This window comes from Balearica regulorum, chromosome 4, assembly GCF_011004875.1.
Source record: "Balearica regulorum gibbericeps isolate bBalReg1 chromosome 4, bBalReg1.pri, whole genome shotgun sequence".
NCBI lineage: Eukaryota > Metazoa > Chordata > Aves > Gruiformes > Gruidae > Balearica > Balearica regulorum.
In genome coordinates this window covers 25,493,646-25,515,025 of record NC_046187.1, presented here as the reverse complement: position 1 = coordinate 25,515,025, position 21,380 = coordinate 25,493,646, and the positions used below count along the sequence as shown (strand labels likewise).

At 40.5% G+C, this 21,380-nt stretch overlaps 1 protein-coding gene across 4 annotated transcripts in view; it reads right to left on the bottom strand.

Annotated features, from left to right (window-relative positions):
• Positions 1-21,031, bottom strand: part of PAPSS1 (3'-phosphoadenosine 5'-phosphosulfate synthase 1) — a 52,541-nt gene extending 31,510 nt beyond the window's left edge. Inside the window, exons 1-5 of one of the 4 annotated variants that reach the window (XM_075751491.1) lie at positions 20,717-21,031; positions 13,761-13,875; positions 11,766-12,001; positions 10,254-10,392; positions 8,180-8,298 (exon numbers count right to left, since the gene is read on the bottom strand). In XM_075751491.1, the coding sequence (XP_075607606.1) occupies positions 8,180-8,298; positions 10,254-10,392; positions 11,766-12,001; positions 13,761-13,875; positions 20,717-20,776 (669 nt within the window). In that variant the 5' untranslated portion in view covers positions 20,777-21,031. Of the gene's footprint in view, positions 1-8,179; positions 8,299-10,253; positions 10,393-11,765; positions 12,002-13,760; positions 13,876-18,837; positions 18,940-20,716 lie in introns of those variants that run through there. The other 3 variants (XM_075751490.1, XM_075751488.1, XM_075751489.1) reach the window with 3 other exon arrangements.
• Positions 21,032-21,380: the final 349 nt, after the last annotated feature.

The following is a 21,380-nucleotide window of genomic DNA, read 5'->3' as shown; positions in this document are numbered from 1 at the left end:
AGGTATGCCTGTAGGAAACACAATGTTTGCCCAAGCATTTTAAAGCATTTATCAGACATTAGGCACTACCTCCATGGAAAGTAAAACAAAGGGAGTGGGATGATGAAAGGAAGTGGGAGATTAAATGACTACGGGAATAAAAACACATAGTGAGTCTCACTGGCTGTTACATAATTCCTATCTCCAAAGACAAATTAGAGGAAAATTAATTAAGCTAGCACTTAGAAATTGTGTTTTATAAGGAAAAGCTCAGTCCATTACATATCAGACATCATTTAGGAAGCTGATTTTATTAGACAGTAAGTTACACAATACCTACCTTCTACTTCCTTTGCCTGAGCAGCAGCATTACAGCCCAGGAGAGCTGCAGCAGACTCCTGCCACAGCAATAAGCCCAGAATCAAATAAAGGTAATACCTGCTGTAAAGAACAGCAGACCTTACAAACAATATATAATGACTGAGTACACATTATGCTGCTTCACAGAAGATTCCCCTCTGGACCCTAGTTCACTACCATGCTAGAATGTCCTAAGTTTACAAACCATCAAAAGCATAAAGTAAACATACCTATTAAAAAAATCTCTTCAAATATTACACTGTTTTTAATGTCCCACTAATGGGCAAAACAATGGAGAAAACAAAGGTTTCACGATGCAGTTTCTGTCAACAACCTATCTCATTATAAGGATGTAAACAGCTTGAAGACAGTTCTAGCAACACTGAGTCAGACATTTAGAAAATTTGTAGGATTAGTAAGCCTAGACTCCCTTGCAGACATAAAAATTGTATTTAAAACAAGATCTTAGATTTAAGAAAAAGCAAACCAACAACCAAACCAACCAAAAAAACCACCACAAAACAGCAGCAAGAGGAATCCACAGGTCTTCAAACTGTATGAATTTTAGGAAAATGCTAGGCTAGCAAGCCATCTAGTGACCACTTTAAGGTAGTCACTTTACTCAAAGGTTCATTTTACCAAGTCTCTAAAACTTTTTTTTACTTTAGCAACAAAACATTCCTCAAGATTTATTATTTCTCAATGCATTCAAATAAATAACAACCAAATAATAAAAACATAAACTAGATGCTTTATGGGAATGTGCTGCCTCAGGCTGCGGTGGTAGGTTCTTTGCTAATGCTGTCTAACATCCTCAACATTCTGTAAAGAAAGGGCCTTCAGGCAAGTTTCCGGTAGATGGGCGCTCGCAACTGACATCCAATTTACATTATTGAATGACTAATCTTATAAGTTCATATTAATTGAGGTGTGAGACCACTGAACTGTTTATATATGGAAAAAACAAACATAAGTATTGCTTGACTAAAAACCACTGAAGTGTTGGTACCTACAGCTTGCAGAGAAGTTTGTCAGTACTTTAAGTATAGGGAAAACTGAAAAGTGCAATGACAGCCATGATCTTAATCTGCCCATCAGTTGTGCTCTATCACATTTTAAATTCACTTGAGCCATAGGAACACTCCTCCTCTTGTGTCAACAAGAGGGATTTCTGACCCCAGCCATTCACTGCCATTTTTCTCAAAAGATGCCCTTTACACATTTGTTTTGGTCAAACTAAGTCATGTTTAGTTTACATAGTACATCTGTATCAACCTAAATCATTACGACCAAAACCATCTAAGAAATACTCATATAAACCTATCAGCAGATTTAACTGGATGACTGTTGCCTAAATGGTCTCTGCAATTAACATGGAATGGCTCTGAACTTAAACCTTGCCTGTGCCTTTTCCCAGGATACAGAAGTTAAAAACAAGAGAAGAAAGCAAAAGAAATAAGTAACAAAAACTACACCATCACGATATTTAATGACTAAACAATTCAAGGTAACTGAAGCTTGTTCTTTAATAATAGTGCTGAAATTTTACATGCTTTTTTACCAATTTGAGCTACTGAAATCTATTTCTATAATATTTAGTAGTATATTTTCAGAAGAAAACAACCACAACCAAAGCACACATACCTCAAAAATAGGAAATCTATAACTTAAAATACAGGAATTTCTGCTTACTTTCCTAAGCACGACAAGAAACTGATGTTTCATTGATGTGGGAAGTTGACTACTGAAGTGTTTTGTGGTTTTTTTAATTATGCTTAAAGACTCATACTGGTTTCTGTTCACTCCAGCTTGTTGCATGTTTAAATCTTCACTGTAACAGTATAAAACCAGTAGTATAATCTTGCATATCCTTTACATAGAGTGTGGGGGTTTTTTCCCAGTTTCTCACACAAAATAAGTATTAGCATTATCACAGAGGGGCCTCTAGAGGTCATTTCATCCATCTTCCTGCTCAAAACTAGTCCCAGTACAACAGGCTGCTCAGGAACTTGGCCAATCAAGTTTTCAATATCTCCAAGGATGGAGCATCCACAAACTCTCAGGGCAACTAGTTCTAATATTTTATCATCTTTATAGTCAAAGATTTTTTCCCCTATGTCTAGTTTGAATTCCCCATGTTTCATCTCATGTCTGTTGTTCCTCATCCTACCCTTGTGCACCTCTGAGAAAAGTCTTCATCAGTCTCCTCTATACGCTTCCATCAGGCTGCTAGAAACAGCCACAAGACCTCCTCTAGCCTTCTCTTCTCCAGACTGAAGAAGTCCATTTCTCCTCAGCCTCTCCTTGTATGGCAACATGCTCCAGCACCTGACCGTCTTGGTGGTCTTCTGCTCAACTCACTCTAGTACATCAACATCTGTCTTCTGCTGGGTGAGGTAGAAGGGCACAAACACAGACATGGTATGCAGATAAGGTCTCACAAGTGCCACACAGAACAGCAGAATTGCTTCTCTCAACCTGCTGACTATGCTCTTGCTATTGGGGAAAGTTCCTACCGACTCGAAGAGGGGGAACATAACCCCCATTTTTAAGAAGGGTAAAAAGGAAGACCCAGGGTACTACAGGCCAGACAGTCTCACCTCCGTGCCTGGCAAGATTATGGAGCAGACCCTCCTGGAGACTATGCTCAGGCACATGGAAGATAAGGAGGTGATTGGCGACAGCCAACATGGCTTCACTAAGGGCAAATCATGCCTGACAAACTTGGTGGCCTTCTACGATGGGGTTACAGCATTGGTGGATAAGGGAAGGGCAGCTGACGTCATCTACCTGGACTTGTGCAAGGCATTTGACACTGTCCCGCACAACATCCTTGTCTCTAAATTGGAGAGACATGGGTTCGATGGATGGACCACTCAGTGGATAAGGAATTGGCTGGATGGTTGCACTCAAAGAGTTGTGATCAACAGCTCAGTGTCCAAGTAGAGAACGGTGACGAGTGGTGTTCCTCAGGGGTCGGTACTGGGACCGGCACTGTTCAACATCTTTGTTGGCGACATGGACAGTGGGATCGAGCGGACCCTCAGCAAGTTTGCTGACAACACCAAGCTGTGTGGTGTGGTCGACACGCTGGAGGGAAGGGATGCCATCCAGAGGGACCTTGACAGGCTGGAGAGGTGGGCCCGTGTGAAACGCATGAAGTTCAACAAGGCCAAGTGCAAGGTCCTGCATGTGGGTCGGCGCAATCCCAAGCACGACTATAGGCTGGGCGAGGAATGGATTGAAAGCAGCCCCGAGGAGAAGGACTTGGGGGTATTGATTGATGAGAAGCTCAACATGAGCCGGCAGTGTGTGCTTGCAGCCCAGAAAGCCAACCGTGTCCTGGGCTGCATCAAAAGGGGTGTGACCAGCAGGTCGAGGGAGGTGATCCTGCCCCTCTACTCTGCTCTTGTGAGACCCCACCTGGAGTACTGCATCCAGCTCTGGGGGCCCCAGTAAAAGAAATACATGGAGCTGTTGGAGGGAGTCCAGAGGAGGGCCACGAAGCTGATCAGAGGGCTGGAGCACCTCTCCTATGAGGACAGGCTGAGAGAGTTGGGGTTGTTCAGCCTGGAGAAAAGGCGGCTCTGGGAAGATCTAATTGAGGCCTTCCAGTACCTGAAGGAGGGCTACAGGAAAGCTGGTGAGGGACTGTTTATGAGGGAGTGTAGGGACAGGACAAGGGGTAATGGGTTCAAGCTGAAGGAGGGTTGATTTAGATTAGATGTTAGAAGGAAATTCTTTACTGTTAGAGTGGTGAGGTACTGGAACAGGTTGCCCAGAGAGGTTGTGGATGCCCCATCCCTGGAAGCGTTCAAGACCAGGTTGGATGGGGCTTTGGGCAACGTGGTCTAGTGGAGGATGTCCCTGCCCGCAGCAGGGGGGGTGGAACTAGATGATCTTTGAGGTCCCTTCCAACCCAAACCATTCTATGATTCTATGATTCTATTACAATACAGTATGCAGTTGGCCTTCTTTGCTGCATGGGCACATGTTTTCATAATGCTGAACAATTTATTGCAGTTCTCTTGCATCCTCCTTACATCTTAGGAGGAGAGATACTTTAGTTATCAAAAAGGTGAGTTATTCCACACAATGTCAACATATATCAAAGTTAAGATGTAGGTATGCTGCAAGTTAATGTCATTGTACTATATTTCATGCAATGCTGGCTTACTTCCAGCATTTTAAACCATTTATAAAATCCCCATGGTTTGCACTTTGTCTTTTGAAACCCAGCTAGTCCCGTCCCATCACCTTTTGCTGTAGATATTTGGTTTGAACACTGTGTCCAAACAACGGTTGTATTCGTACAAATTTTCTGCTGAAATGATTTTGAAAGCAGGAGGAGACAGGAAACAGTTTCATGTAAAATAATGATTCAGTACCCAGCTAGCAGCTGGGTATAGTCAATTGTGTCAAATATACTCTACTGAGGGCCTAATTTACAGTCAAATAATGAAAAAGTGGGCTGAAGACCTGTAATGCCTGCTCTACATGAACATAACAGATATTAAAAACACTAAGCTCCCATGCTTGCAAGCTTCTCAAAAAAAAAAATACTGAAAGATGTTTGGGAGCCTGCTGTAATTCACGTGACCAAAGTGATCACACAGAGTATTCTTTATTATCAAATATTTGATAAGTGAATGAGGAACTAGACAAGATTGAGAACTTTGCTCCAGAGAGAATCATTGTGTTGTTTACAGTTATAGCTGCAGTATAATCCAAGGTATAAAAAAATCCAATCAAACAAAAAACTAGATGTACAGAACAGCAGAATCCATTTCTACATATTTCCTAGGAACCACCAGCCTCAAGCATCTTAAAAAAAAAAAAAAAAAGAGACTGACCTTATAAACCATAACAAAGAACTTCTACTCTGCTTCAAATTCTAACCACTCCAAAATACAGAATTTGAACACAATTGCAGGGAATTGTGTGAATATAGATAGGAAATCAGTACTATAAGATACCATGAGGACCACCTTCCCAAATACAGGTGTAACACCAAGCTCAGATAAGAACTTGGGTGTAACTGTTGGGGGATGGATAGGAGATGGAAGAAGGGACAGAAAGTTTATACATACACTCAGAGAGGATTGATCTAAGTAGTAGTAGAAGTGCATAATGAGATTCCAGTTTGGGGGATGGTATTCGCAGAGCCACCGTTGATGTCCCTAAGAATGGGACTTTTATACAAAGGTAGTTAAAAGTTTAAAGTTACGTACTGGAAATGCAACTCTTTCCTTGTATACTTTTGCACTTCCTTAACAATAAAGGTGACATTCCTGAGCTATGACTTCTTCAGAAAATATTTTCTAGGCTAAATATTGAACTTATTCCATAGTTAAGAAAAGATGAACTCTGTGCAATAGGCTAGATCAGCTATATTTGTTGACAGGAAAAACAAGAATGAAAACAATGAAACCTTTACAGCCAAACACCCACACTGGTCTTGTCTGACTCCATCGGAAAATATCAGCAGATTGAAAGCCAAATTTTTCAAGCTCAAAAGCCACACAAGCCTTTTTGACTGGAGGGGGAAAAAAAAAAAGTGTGCAAGCACTGATTTGTATAGTACTGAAGGGCTGGGGAAGAGGGAAGAGTAACTTTTCCTATTACTCACACTTGGTAGCTTTAGGAGATAGTCATCAGTACCTTGCCTTCTAGGTCCCTAAAAAGAACTTTGCTTGTAAATGCAATAGATACTTCAAAGAAAAAGAAACCAAACCAGGTGACTCTCAAAACCAAGTTATACCACACAAGAACTTTCCAGATTCAACAGCTGCTTATCTCCTATTTCTGTGTGGTTACCTCCCTTTTTCTTCCATAAAGGATTGAACATGTTTTTGGAAAAGACCTGATAAATTTGTTTCAGAGTTCTTCTCAAATATTATGAAAAATTCTAAGAAAATTCTAAGAACCAAGTAATTCCATTACCTATAAAAGAACAATGTTTCAAATTCTTGTTTAATAAATATACACATGTGTATATCTGTCTCTAACTCAACACACATTTATACAGTTCCAGCTGTCTTCTCTTTACTGCCATTATTGTCTGAACTAGTATAAAAACAGTCCTTGAAAGTCAAAGATTATCAATACTTTGAGCAGACTACTTCTTTAATAATCCAGCAGAAGAACACAGATACAGCTTGTTCCAACTAAAGGAAACCTACAGAAATTATATTCTCTACATATCACTGTATTAATACAGCCTGAGAACAAGACATGCCTGTTCAGCCATGCCTTGGTTTCATTGTCTCTCATTAAAGTAAGCAACAACCAAGATATCTTGGCATTCATGATACTGTTGTCTACAAAGAAAGGGGAAAAAAACGTGCTAAGATGTGCCTTAAGCAAAGGACATAGCAAAGCTGACTGGGCCAGGAGCCAGCATTCAGCACTGTGTACCAATGCAAAACTTTGGGGATCACTGTCTTGGCACATGCGACGTTGGTTTCTACAGTTACGAAATGTACTGAATTGTCCCTCTGAGCAGGAGATGCAGGGCCTCCCACAGTCAGGAACTGCCGTCTCCCATTGGTAGAACTCCTACACAGCTCTCCTTTTTTTCTTCCACAAAATATTCAGATGAGCATCAGGGTAAAAATCTAGAATTCTGCTCTGGTTTTCTGCCCTGTCTTATCTCTTGAGCAAACTTGAGCAAGCAGTGATCTATTAACAGAATTTTCTTGAAAATTTAGATGCAAGAGACTAAATTTCTCCAGAGCTGTACTGGCACAGAAAGTTAAAATTAACTCCATGCTGGCTACGTGATGAGGTCTTTTGCTTGTACAACTTCAACACTTGGTGGAGCTTTACTCAAGCAACTGCCTACACCCTAAATTTCCAGAACATCCATCTCACAAAAAAAACATCAATAACTGTCTGCTAGAGTATCCAAATTAAAATAATTGTCTGAAATATCATCTCACTACCCACCGACTATAGATAAGAATGTAAGGAGACACATTTCTTCTACATGAAGATTAGCATATTCTGGGGGTATGATTTCAAGAGGATAAAGCCATCTCATGGCTGCCTTCACTTTTAGTGGGTTTTGGGTTTTTTTGTCTGTTTTCTGTGGATGGTTTGTTGGGGGTTTTTTGTTTGTTTCTTTGTGGGTTTTCTTGGGGTTTGGTGGGTGCTTTTTTTTAGGTTGGGTAATGAGCCGAATCCACTTATCAGACAACAGGAGAAGGCCCGGAGGCTTCAAAAGGGATGGTGTAGATTGTATGCATGACTGAGGAAAGAGCCCTACCTTTTCAGAAGCTATAAACCATTAACTCAACTCAGCCACATCCTGAACTGGTCATTACACAATCGCAGGACCACTTTTACTAGTGCAAGAAAAACAATGACAACAAGGGAAACCAGTCACGAACACAGCAGCCCCTATTTAAGCCAGCTCAAATTACTGTGTAAGCGCATCCCTGCCTCTTCACATCTGCAGTACATATTAATTTGTACACCACAGAGGCAAAGGAAAAAATTTCAGCCTCTTACAAATACTAGCAACCAGTTTTAAAGTCAGCATTCATCGTTGGTTCTGTAACAACTGACACAGCCTTCTCTTCCTTCCAGTTATCAGTCATAATACAAATTCATTTTCCACTTGTTCAAATCTCACTTCACTTAAGAGATCAATGTTGTTGCAATGCTTAGGTTTAAAAAGGAAACATACAATAGGACAAGTTTAAAAGCTAGAATTTAAAGATATATAACCCTTCAACTCTTAAAAACTGTCTCTGCTTTCCCCAGTACAATACATTCAGATTGCAAGCACGAATGTTTTGAAAAAAGGTTACTAAGATATATCTGCATTTCTGCTCACCCTCTCCTGAAGAAGTTCCACAACTTGTTGTATGCAATCATTCACATCACAGGAATCAGTTTTCAGCACAAGCTCTGGCGCTTCTGGTTTTTCATACTCAGAGTCAATCCCAGTAAAACCTACAGAACATAAGACAAAAATTGTAAGTGACTTCTTCCAAAAGATGACTCCAATATTGTTCACAGGCAGTTTTTTAGATATAAACAAACACAACAGGCAAGAGCACAGAATTTTAGCTTCATTAATACAGGATTTCTTAGGGAAAAATCAACATTTTTTTCTTTATCAGACCATCTGCTAACCCTACTACATGACTGCATCAAACTTCAGCATTCTGCAGCGCATATACAGCACGTTTTTGTTGAAGTTATTTGATTTATATTGTGAATAAAGAAAGGAGCACTGGCAGAGGAACTGTAGTGGGGTTTTTTTGCACAGAAAGCATGATGTTGAACAACCAGTATATATGTAAATTTACACTCATGCCACCAAACAGTACTCTGAAGAGTAAGGAATTCCAATACCTATTACATTAGGTTAGCTAATATACCCATCTTAAGATAGCTGTTAATGTAAGGTAGATGTTTGTGTTTACTATAGGTATAATAACTCTTGTCACAGACCATACAAGCTACCAGTGACACTTGTTCTGGTCTACTTAGCTAGTAATCTGCTTTGAAACAGGAGATTCTAACTAACCATGCATAAACAAGAAGGAAAAAAATCAAGCCCAAAGGCAAAGCACGTAAGCACTACAAATCAGATCTGCAGCAGAAATATCAGCTGGGCTACAGCAACTGAACATCTGCATCCTCTACAGTTGCAAATGCAAATGTTGAAAGTTGAGTTTTTCACTTCAGACTTAAATACTCTCAAAATTAGTAGCTTAATTCCTCATCTAAGTAAATTGCTGCAGGACTCCACATGATAAAGAAAAGCCAGTATCTGTTACAAAAACTGTATACTTTATAGGTATCTGATTAATGGAGGAGTGGGAACAGTGGGCAAAGAAAGTGTCCTATTACCATTGCCAGATAAAAAGAAGAGAGCAGTTGCTGACTTTCCTTGCAAACAGGCAAGTTCATTTAATTTTCATCCTACACGTATCCAGTCATAAGATACAGCCACTTGTAGCTTACTCAGGCACTGTATAACCCACTACCACTCTAAAGTAACACAATTCCATCACGGGGCTTGTAAAGTTAACAAAATACTAAGGAAGTTCTACAGCATAAATAAGGATTCTGTACAGAACTACATCTTTTTATTGTGCCACCTCAAGCCATCTTGCTTTGATTCTCAGCAAGCCTTAGTTCAGCCTTATTTATTCTTGGTCTTCACATGATAAATTGGGTAGTACTGGACGTATCAAGCAACCAGTCATGGGGATTGTCTTCGATTTCTTGAATTTTATATCACTTTTGACTAACAGTGCATCTGCAAATGCAGCCCCTGAAAGCTATTGTCAGCCTCTGCAAACTATAACACAGAACAAAGAAGCACTTGAAACAACACTTGCAATGAGTGATCACATATTTAAGCTTTTTTATTGCAGGCTGTACTTAAATCTTGATCTGAGGATAGGAAATCATTTTCATGGGCACTAGCATAGAACCCTAATATGAAAATAAAAGTTAGCCACTTCAGAAGTGTTCTTAATGGTCTTTACAGAAAGATGGTGATCATGCTTTACTTTTTGGAAGTTAGTAACTCTTAGTAATGCAATTCTTTATAGACTTTAGAGAGAATCAGACTCTTTTTTACCTAGTCAATGGGCACACAAAGGAGATAGACTAATCCTCAATCATAAGAGCTTGCAACAGAAACCATGTAATCTGCTCAAGGTTTTCCCGATGTGAGGATAGCCAGGCTTGCCCCTTTTACTGTCCTACGCATTTAACTAGTCAGTTGCATGAGCTAGAAGTTGATCCGAGTTTTCTACTTGGTCCTATACACAGTCCATGCTGCTTTTAAGGATGGTACACCTGCAAACTTGAGCACATCCCCTTGTGTGGGGTCAAATTACACCAATGTTTCACTTATGTAGAAAGGATGTCACTACATCTAGGTTCACCTTTAATTTCTCCAGCCCTGGCTTTCTTATAGAGTCCTTTAACATCTCTCTGCTCACAGACATGCAATGGAGCATCCACAAATACTTCAAAAAAAGGCAAACTTGCCCCTTCATGAATCCGTCTGGCATTATTACGATCCTGAAAGAAAACAGAAAAAAAAAAAAAAACCCTAAAAGATTGCACCCACATATTGTTATTGTCTTTCTGCTTTCAAAGTTCATTTTAAAGAAGCTGATAGTAAACTGTAAACAAGTTCTCAGAGTTTGAAAAAAGAAACATGATTTGATCAACTGATGCCCTGCAAGCTACATCAGTTTAGCTACAGTTCATTACATAGTAAAAGCTGACATGAAGATCTGAGATATTTTACAGTAACGTGATTTATAAAAAAAAAAAAAAAAAAAAAGAAGAAGCGCCAGGCATAGAATGCAGAATTTTCTATGCCTGCCCCATCTTAGGGGTTACATCCCCAGTAGTTACATCTGCCTAGCTCACTGAAGTCAGAGGAGGTATTACCTGCTGCTCCTGATAGGATCGTCATTCTCTCCAGACCACTAGATTTCTCTACATTAGTTAATCGGACAAGACTTGTATACTCCAAATACTATTTTACTTGTATGGCTTGCCAAGCATTGAAACAATTGGTGAATTTCATTTAGAGAACAAAAAAACCTTCCAAAAATTCCACTAAAACCATGTCTTACTGAATATGGTTATTTTTCCTCATATCTAAAGACTTCTGTTTTACTGCAGGACCTTGAGTTCCCCAAATTATCATCAGAACTGTTTGTACCACTATAACCAAAGAATTAACACCTTCTGAAGTTGTGAAACATCTGAGCTACAGCCCCTGGGTCATTCTTCAAGATACTTGGCGTTCACACATCCTTTTTGTCTCTCCTATCCATGTTCTCATACACAGATGAAAAAAAGTCTTCACAAAACAACGTGAATATAGATTTACATTAATTTTCAGTATTATCTAATGTCAGGTTGTATACACAGCATGAAACACGATAAAGAAAACTACGGGAAATTAAACATTTTTCCCCTCAAGCCACTTGATAAAATACAGCTCACACCATTCATTCACTGAAGGAAAAGTTGCTATTAAAAAAAACAATTTAACTGAGTCTCCAGGTTAAGTGCATGCTTAGTCTTCATATTCATAAAGTACTGGAATCTACATGGATCAAACCAAATACTGTAATTTTAAGACTCTTTCTTAGAGTATCATTTGGGTTTGTTCCTAATATTAGATTAATAATTCTGCCTAATAGACTGAAGGACAGTTCTAGTTATAAGACTAATGTAATTTTTTTTATATTTAAGATAAATGTTTCTGAAATTTGAGTAATCATCTCTAGAAAGCACAAATGTCATTAAAAAAAAAACAAGCAAGCATTTGATTCTGGCTAAGTTCAGCGAGGAATTCCTGTAACTAAAATGCAGAGTGACATTTTGCATTTTGTATTTTCCCTACACTTTATCTAGAGGGTTGTCACATTTACCTGAGTATAAGGAGAGATGAAACTAGTAATGCACACCAAACCAGCATCTGCAAACAGTTTAGCAACCTCAGCAATACGACGGACATTTTCTTCTCTATCTTCTGGTGTGAAACCCAGATTCTTATTAAGGCCTTGGCGAATATTGTCACCATCCAATGTGTAGCATGGAATGCCATGGCATACTAAATACTCCTCCAGTGCCATGCTCACTGTAGTCTTTCCAGCACCAGATAGACCTAGAATATTCAATAATAATATAAATATATATTATAAGCATAGAAACATGTTAGGGCAAATTGTAGTACAAGTACCACTGCTAGCATGAAAAATCCAAAGTGACATCAGCAGCAATGCCTTTTGGAGATGCTTACCTGCAATATAAGCCAAGTGCCTTTTACACAGACAATAGGTATAGGAAGAGCAAGGCACAAAGTTAAGTGTGCAATTAGAAGCAGATAAAAGAGCTTGGCCTTGAGAGCTGTTGCCGCTTATAGAGATGATGCACGTTCCCCAGTGCTACTGCTGGCAGTTGTTACTACCTGAGCAAACTAAATTCAGAAACTCAACACAGAGTTCAGATGTAGTGTTTACGTCAGAAGAGGAAGATCTCACACTAAAGTGAATTTCAGTTGACAAAAGAAATGAGATCACATCAAACCACATTCTGTTCTTACTCCTTACAGAATAACAGTACTGAATTAGACACCACAAACACAACAAAACTCACTCGAGACTCACACATAGCAGTCATGCTCCACTAACCAGATTGTGTTAGCAACAAGCAAAGACAATTTCAATATTAAATTTTGGTCTGGTTCAGAATCTTTGGCAACAAACCTTTAAACAATTAAGAAGTCTTGCTGCCAGTCTTTTTTTTTTCTTTTTCTTTTCTTTTTTTCCTTTTGTGTGTGTGTGTGGGGAGGCTGTGTTAACTTTACTGCTGATTTAGCAAGTTGAATTGGCTAAAGGTTGGGCTGGGCAAGCATTACTGCTTGTGCAAGGCAAGAAAAGGAAAGCAAGGCTGGAAACAGAACAGTTGTCTTTTGGCAGCAATTAAGTACATCCCCATCCTAGAAAATAAGCATGGCAGTCCAAATTAAGATTTCAACAACTTCATCATTTACTTCTAATTGATGCAGTCTTTGAATTGCAATTTTTGTCTCCACATCTAGCTTGCTATTCACTCAAATGCTCTAGCTTTTCACACATCATTTGGTCTCCAACATGTAATGAAATGCAAAAGTTAAGGCTATATAATAATGAATTTTAAAAACAGCTTTTGAGCTGACATGTCTTTAAAATAACTTACACTCAAAAATTCATACTATTTTACACATGAAAGTAATACTTTAACATATTTTTGATACATCACTCAGGGCTTTTTTTACTAGGACCCTGTGACTCAACAGCACAAGACATTCATTAGAATTTAGCTCTCAAATAAATCTTACCTTAAAAATGAAAAGTGATCTCTGAAATATTTTTCTATACACTCCCACCCCATGAGTGCTGATGAGGTGAGAGAATCTTGAAGGGAGTATACTACAGTTTCAGCTTTTATTCAAAAACCTAGCAGAGTTTTGAAGACTCATGTTTGCACAGTTCTAGAATGGGTAGTATTGCTTACTTCAATACCTACAGTCCATTTCACTCCCTACTATTAGTGCTCAAACATCTTCAATAACCTAGCTTCCCCAACAGACTCCGCTTAATACCTGAAAGCCTTCCTACTATTCTGTATTCTGCCACCACCCTTCTTTAAAAAGGAATTTTGGCATTAAGATTACATTTGTTTAAAAAGAATGATGACTGAAAAATGTTACCGTGTAGATAACTGAGAAAACATTTTTATCATGACCTTTTTCAAAAAGATATTAATGAATTACCAGGAGAAACACAAACATTCAACTTTGCATGAAAAAAAAGGAACTACAGCTAAGTAGCTTTTCAGAAGAGTAACTAAAACAAAAGGATCCTCAGAATCAGTGAGAGTACCTGTTAACCAGACTGTGCATCCACGAAACCCACTTCTTGTTCCTACCACCTGGCCTCTCTTATTCCTGCTGACATGATGAGCTTGGTAGGTAACATTGGTTGCCCTCTGCATTCCCTGTAAAAGAAGGAGTTGATTAGGTCTAACTTCTGAAAGGGTGAGCTGGCAAAGCACACTAAAACTTATTCACAGGCACAAAGAAAGACTCGGAGACAGACCAATGGAAGTAAAAACAATACCCAATCCGTCAGCTGCAGCATAGATCCAAGGACACAAAGGAAATTAGAAAAGCCACCCATAGCAAACCACATCCCTTGTGCTCCTTCTGTGAAACTTGGGATTGCCAGGTTAAGTCAACTACTACTTGCAAATACAACTTAAGAAAAATCAACTATAGAGATGCACCGCTAGAGATGCTAGACTTGACTTCTATTCAAGTCATTTAAGTCTAAGACGATCAAATGGATTCTCTCTCTGAGCTACAGGTTTCCATCATAAAACAGCCAAACACTGGCTCATTTTCAACTCTTAAGAGGCCTTTTCATTGCAGACTGTGCATGCCTGGTCCAACTTTCAGCTCAGCAGACACACCTGCAAACCACTCTGCCTTTACCTACGATATCTTTAGTCTCCAGAATCGAGAGTTATATATTCTGGCTGTTTAAAGAAAGTACTATTTCTCAGTGATTTATTAAAGAATTTACTTTAAAAGATGGGATTTTAATATAATTTTAATTAAAACAAAGCTAGTTACATACTTTCTTAAAACTACTTATTCATCATAAGAAGCTGCTATATAAATATCTTAAGGAAGATGACACTGCTGTCAAACATATTTCACAATATAAGGCAAGGGAACCCACAGGAAGATCAGCCTCAGCATTCCCTTAAGCTTAAAGGGTATCTGTTTATATGAACTTTGTTCATAAAAGATCAAGACCTAAGATAAACCAGACAAAGCATGAACAATTAAACAGAAGAGAAAGCTTAAATAAAAAGGGAGGGGGGAGAGCGTTAGGATTACTGGTGTATGTAATGCTGCTTTGACTTCTCTTGCTTATAAACATAATGCAAGATATTTGCACTATCTTCTGTTTCATCATTGTATCAGTGCTAGCTGGAAAGGAAAGCACTTATGACATTTAATAAAAAAAAGAAAGAAGGGAGGATATTCATCTACAGAGTACTACCAAAGAGCTGTTCAAAGTTTTAGAGAAAGACACCACAAAGTAAGGTTAACAGAAAAATTGTATCTACTTGTGGCTTCAAGAACTGGTGCTACATCATTCTTCCGTAGAAAAATACTTCAAAAGTTTATCCTTAACTTAACAGGAAGTTATTAATTTCTGTGACTGTACATCCCCACTTCTATACACAGCTGGGCTCATAGTTGATAGAAACAGAAACTCAAGGTAGGAACAGATGTTCAAGTTTTTAAATATGATAACTCCATAATTCAGTGGTGAGAGGCCAGCATCTAAAGTTAGATCAAGACTGAATACCAACCCATAAGAAACCACCACCTGCAAACAGGTTATAACTATAGAAGATTAAGTTATGTTTGCTTACCGTGTTATCTTCCAATAATTTACATCCTAAACCAAAACTGGTTTGTACACAAAATCAGTGCAATACAGCTAACTAAAACCAGAAGTCAAAGACTCAAAATATCAAAAAGTTTTTCTTCTTATAGTAAAAGCAATTATGCACTATATAAAATTGGAGATCTCAGCAAGCGAATGCATAAATCATAGAATTAAAAACAACAAATAGAATTTAAGTACTTAGCCTTCAATTGAAAGAAAAATATACTGTGCATGATGAAAGTACACAGCAATTCAAACATACATTAATAGCAACATTCTTTCTGATTAATTCCAGTTGCACTGTATTGTACCAGGCACTGGATAAACAGAAGACAGTCTCAAAGCACAACTCCCATACCACTGTCTCAGTAAGTTCTATTGCATTAAAACATAAAACCAAACATAAATCATTTGGGTTGGAAAAGACCTTTAAGATCAAGTCCAACTGTCTATTATCAGACTAAAATACTTTGGAAGTCAAATGTCTCATCCAAGGGGATTTCTTCCAGTCCATATTCACTAAGTTACATCAGTTTTCTTTGTTTTCCAGAACTTGTAAAGCAGCAATGAAACTGATCAGGGTATTGCACTAGGCTTATAAACCACATGAAACTCTGAATAGGCAGACAAGAGGCATTCTTAAAATTCTGAAAAAGACACAACTTTAGAAAAGAAAAAACAAAAAAAGTATCAAGTAACAAATTAGCAGAGATGACAAATCCAGGCAATGAGAAGGCCAACAGATTGCTAGAGTACAAGGCACACAAGAGCAACAGAGCAGCCAGCAAGCTCAGTGGTGGGACAATCATCCATCTGTACTTCAGAAGCAGGCATCTCAGACTAAAGGTTAAAGTGCCCAAACAGTCTGCATGTATTCAAAAACACACCCGTCCTCAGCAGCCCCACCTTTTGTTTATGGGCACATGCACACAAACAAGACAGCTCAGTACTGCTACTAGGGAAAGCAGTAGCAAAATCGTCCATATCTTCCAACAGAAAACAGCTTTTTATAGAGGTGCTCTAAAGAGTTCATAATTTTGCAAGTCATTCTCTCTTGCTGGAAAAACAAAAACAAACAAAAAAAAAAAACCCAAAACCTCCAACTAGTAATGTTTCCTAATCACATCCACTTTGCTACTAGACGATTCACTACCACCACTGAGCAACCAAAGCTGAACACTGGATTCTCAATAATAAAAGTTTTTAATTACTATCCCTGATACATACACTTACTACAAATATTGATGTGGCACAGAAAAATACCCAGGAGCAGAAATCAGTGGCTCACATTAGTTGTGCTCTTAAATTACTTAGCCAGACTTCAAATTCCTGTACATGATATCTGATGGGTATCAATTGATGAAATCAAACAGCCATCCAAAATGATAGCAGAAATAAAAATCACTCATTTCCTTTTACACTGTATCAAAGCATCGCTCACCTTGGAGATTCATATTATCAATGTTAAAAGAAATGTATCATAAAAAAATGAGTAACAGAAAAACTCAATGTGATGAGCAAGTACTCTTAAAAAAGCTATTTTAAGCTTCTTAGCCTAATTACATTTACTATAATAGTCATTACTGAAAGGACACGCTAGATTTTTGTAAAAGGGCTAATGAAAAAAAGGGCATTAATCTCAAAGGTCTATTTATCTGCTTTTTTTATAACCATTGGAAATTTCCCTTTTGACGTGCCCACAAAAATATTTCTTCCACCCTGTGTTGCACACTAAGTGCCTCTGCACTACTTATATAAACACTGCATTTTAATAATTTCCCTCCTACTCACCACATTAAATAGAAATAATGCTTCAGTCCACTGTGTTTCATTATAACAGTAACGTCAGCCGAAAAGGCTGATGTATCCTTCCTTTCTTCTCCTCCCACTATACTAGTTTGTTTCCCACATGAAATCTGAAGTGCCAGAAAGAAAGAAAGAGACCAAAAGGAAATACTAACTCTGTCAATTTCTCCATGTAAAGATTTGCTAAGACAGACTTGACCCATTTTTTTCTTACCTTATTCTTGATGTTTTGCCCAGTTGCAACTGTAATTTCTTTTTGCCAAAGCCAAATCTGACTATCAGTGCCAAACACTAAAAAATTAGATGTAAGAACTTAGATCAGACATCCAGATGAAGAAGAGCAAACCGAAGTTGCAACACCAAGATCAAAAGACAGCAGAAAAAGATTGTTTCATAGTTAACAGACAGATCACTACACTGGCATAAACTGAATTTATTCTTCATTACTTCAGAGCAACAATGAAACATTGTGCTGCTACAGTCACTTTACATCAAATTTTAACTCTTCACAAAGCAAGACCTCTGGGGTAGAAGTAAAGCTTTCAATGGCAGGCAAAGACTCCCCAGGCTACAGCACCAACTTGAGACAGCTTTGAGGTTGGAAGCATCAGGAAAGAACTGTGTAAAGAACAGGCATAGTTTCTATACAAACCATACATACTCAAGAAGCTGCAACTAATTCCATATTCTTCTGCTTTAAGATGACAGTGTTGATTGCCCAAGCTAACAACTCCCATAAGCTAACAATAGCAACACACCCAGCATCATCTCTGAAATGCAGTCTTATCTTTAATGTCTTTCCCATTTCCCAGTCATCTCAGATATTTTCTAGGCCATTTACTAATTTGCTCACCATGTGCCTCTTATAAGCCAGGGGTACTCCGATAACAACACATTTTTATGGTACTTATTTTTCAGCACCAATTTCCTTCCAAACTGCTCTCTTCAATAGCCAAAGAGCAACTCAAGCAGAGCGAACATTGCCCATTTTCTTTGTCTACATACAAAGACAAGCAAGGAGAACAGACACAATTCCAACATAAAAATTCGATCACCACGGATGCTAAAACAACCGCACTTCACCTGAGGGTCTGGTTTTTTGCATATTTAGGTGAAGTTTTGGGACCTATTCACCAAAAGCTCTGCCAGCAATGCCTTCCAATAGCTATTTTCTCAAATTCTGGTTTGAAAATTTGTGCTTTGATTTGGGCAACTGTGCTTGGGAAAGAAGGACAAGCCCAGAAATTATATCTGAAGGGTAAGATGTTTTACAGTTATTAAAAAAACCTAACAATTCACCAATCCATATTCTGCCATAGCCTACAGCCTTACATTTTCTCCCACTTAAAACAAAAATTCTTACTCTTATTCTCACAACTGCCCTCCAGAACGCAGTTTGCCACAGCAATACTGATACAATAAGGCATCTAAACATCTTTGCATGTAGCACCACCCAATCTGCCAAATGCGTGCTCTCCTGCCATTTACACAGTGTGGTGGGTTGACAAGCTCATCTTTGCCGGATGTTCTAATGCTGGGACAGCTTCAAAAATCACAGCAGTAGAAAACAGTCAGAATCTTCTATAGTACTGTGGACACAAGCAACTCAGCGTAACCTTACTAGAAGGACTTCACTTGCCACCTGCTGCAGTAACAGCACAACCAAGAGCAGAGACAGCTTATTCACCAGTGCTGGAGTGGAGTCATCGGCTGGCATCAGAGGGAACAGACAAAAACGAAGCCAGAAATCCTCTGCTGAATATGCTCTCAGAAACAAGAATTGGGGCAAGTTCTCATTAGGAGTTTCTTGCAAAATGATGCAACACCTCAGTTGCATTACAAATTCGAGCTACACTAAAGGAAGCATTCCACAAGTCTTCCCATCAAGCTAGTTTAATGGCAGCATTTGTGGCTATGTTCTGTGCTGCTCTGTAACATGGAGTTTTCTGTGCCCAGGGGCGGGCTTGGTGAGGGCATTTCCACAGACAGAGGTGTATTTTGAATAGTGCTAGATGCTCAGAGAAAGTTTGGATGGTAAGGCTCTGCATACTCTCCTAGGGGCTGCCAGTTCCATCAGGGTATAATAGGTCGCTTTGACTTTACTCTCAGCTGAACAGACGCAGTCAGAAGTCCCAGAACATTTGTCTGTGGAACGTGTGAATCAGCAGCATTTTTTTTTTTTCCCTGGTGAAGCTTATTGGGTTATAAAGAGCATTTCAGCTGAGGTCCTCCGAGGAGTAAGGAAGAAGCGGAAGACTTCCTCTGCTTGCCACATAAAATAGAGGGGGTTGCTAACCTCAACTGAACTCAGCAAACAGTTGGTGTCAGTTAAGTTTTTTTTAAGATATGATTTGCTTCATTTGGACAAACCCATCCTGGCTTTGCTGCTGACAAATTAAATGATACAGAGTAACTTTTGAATACACTTTGTTACCCCCATCCAGACACCATCTATTTTACTATCTTCAAAACATGTGATTTTTACCTTTTCCTCATAGAAACATAAAGAATGTAACTTATCAATTGCTCTTTTATGTAAACAAGTTTGAACTTGAATGCAGTGGAAGATGCTTGGACAGGCACAACATGTACTGAATGCTTTTCAGTACAATACTAACTTCCCTGTTTTTCAGGCAACTGCGAGACTCTTCTTCTTTAAAAGATTTGTCATTTTAATAAGAAAGTTATAGCCTGTACTACTCACAGCAAGACTTCGAAGATTGTTTTACACTGTTACTTTCATAGCAAATGTTTTCTGGATCTTATCTCTCATCTGCTTCAGCCCAGCATTGTTCGAAAGAAATTATACTTTTTTTTTTCCACTTGTCTTGCATCATCAAAAGTATCAAATGTTCTCAAAGGCCTGCAGTGTATCTTCTAAATAGCTGCATTTTGGTCTTTGCTGTAAACCGATCTTCCACCATCTTTATGAAGAAGAATGAAGGCTTTGGTTAGATTTTTTAAGCCCTGTCTCGACAGTTTTCCACATAACACCCACCATACAAAGAACCTCAGTCTTTGGCCAACCCAGGGTTATGAATGGCCACATTGTACATCGCATTCTTAAGCCTTCCTTCTTCCAGAACGCTGGAAGCTGAGGGCTCACAACGGAAGAGGCTGGGATGAAACCCCCAGAACCCCGGTCCTCTCCGGAGGGGCTTCCTGCCCTTATCCACAGGCAGCCCCCATCTTCCCGAGGGCTGCGACGGAAAACCAGCACACCGGTACGGGGCGCAGCCCTCCCCCCAGGGCCGCCCCCGCCAGACTCCATGGCGACGCTCCCCTCAGGGTGCCCGCGGGGCTGTTCCGTTAACGGTCTCGGCTCGCGGCGCCCCGCGCGCCCTTCACCCCGCATCCTTCCCCGCCCCGGGCGGGCGGCAGGGAGCTGTGCAGGGAGCCCCCGTCCCGGCTCCCGCTGCCGCCCACTGCCACATCACCACGGAGCTCGGCCGCTTCTTCCTCCCTTCCCTCTCCTCTCTCCCACCCCCCACTCCCCTCCACGCCCGCTCCATTCCCCCGCACGCCCACCTGCCCACAGGCGCCCCGCTCCCCGCCCACTCGCTCACCCAGCTCGGCACCCTGTTGCTCAGCTTGACTTTCTTGCACTGGCTCTCGGGCAGCTCCATGGCCGCGGGGGCAGCGAGAAGAGGAAGGGAGGAGGAGAACGGCGCCTTCCCTACGGATGCTTGACGCGGATGAAGCCGCTGCCGCCAGGGAGCCGTGCCGTGTGCGCGTCCCCGCCCGCGGCTTGGCCAAAGGTGGTGCAGGGAGGAGCCGCGGCCCGGCGGGAGGGAGGGAGCAGGCAGGGAGTGAGGTGGCGGGGGGGGGGGGGGGGGAACCAAGAGGAGGGGGAAGAGGAGCCTGGTCACGCGCGTGCGCCGCCAGGCGGGGCGGTGGCGGCGGGAGGCGGCCACTTCCGCCCCTGCCACGGCAGCCCGCGCGCTGCTGCCCCTGCTGGGCGGCGGGGGCTGCGCGGTGCCCGCCCGGGGCTGCGCGGTGCCCGCCCGGGGCTGCGCGGTGCCCGCCCGGGGCTGCGCGGTGCCCGCCCGGTGCCGGCGCGGTGCCTACCGGCGCAGCATTCCCGCTCGCTCTGCACTATAACGTTACGCTTGGGCGGCATTACGGATGCGTTATCTCTTGCGTGTCACGCTTTGGATTGCAGAGTCAGACCTACTCGTTTGGAAATGACGACTGCGGCAGTAAGAGGCCGTTTGCCTGCTCGTACTGCCG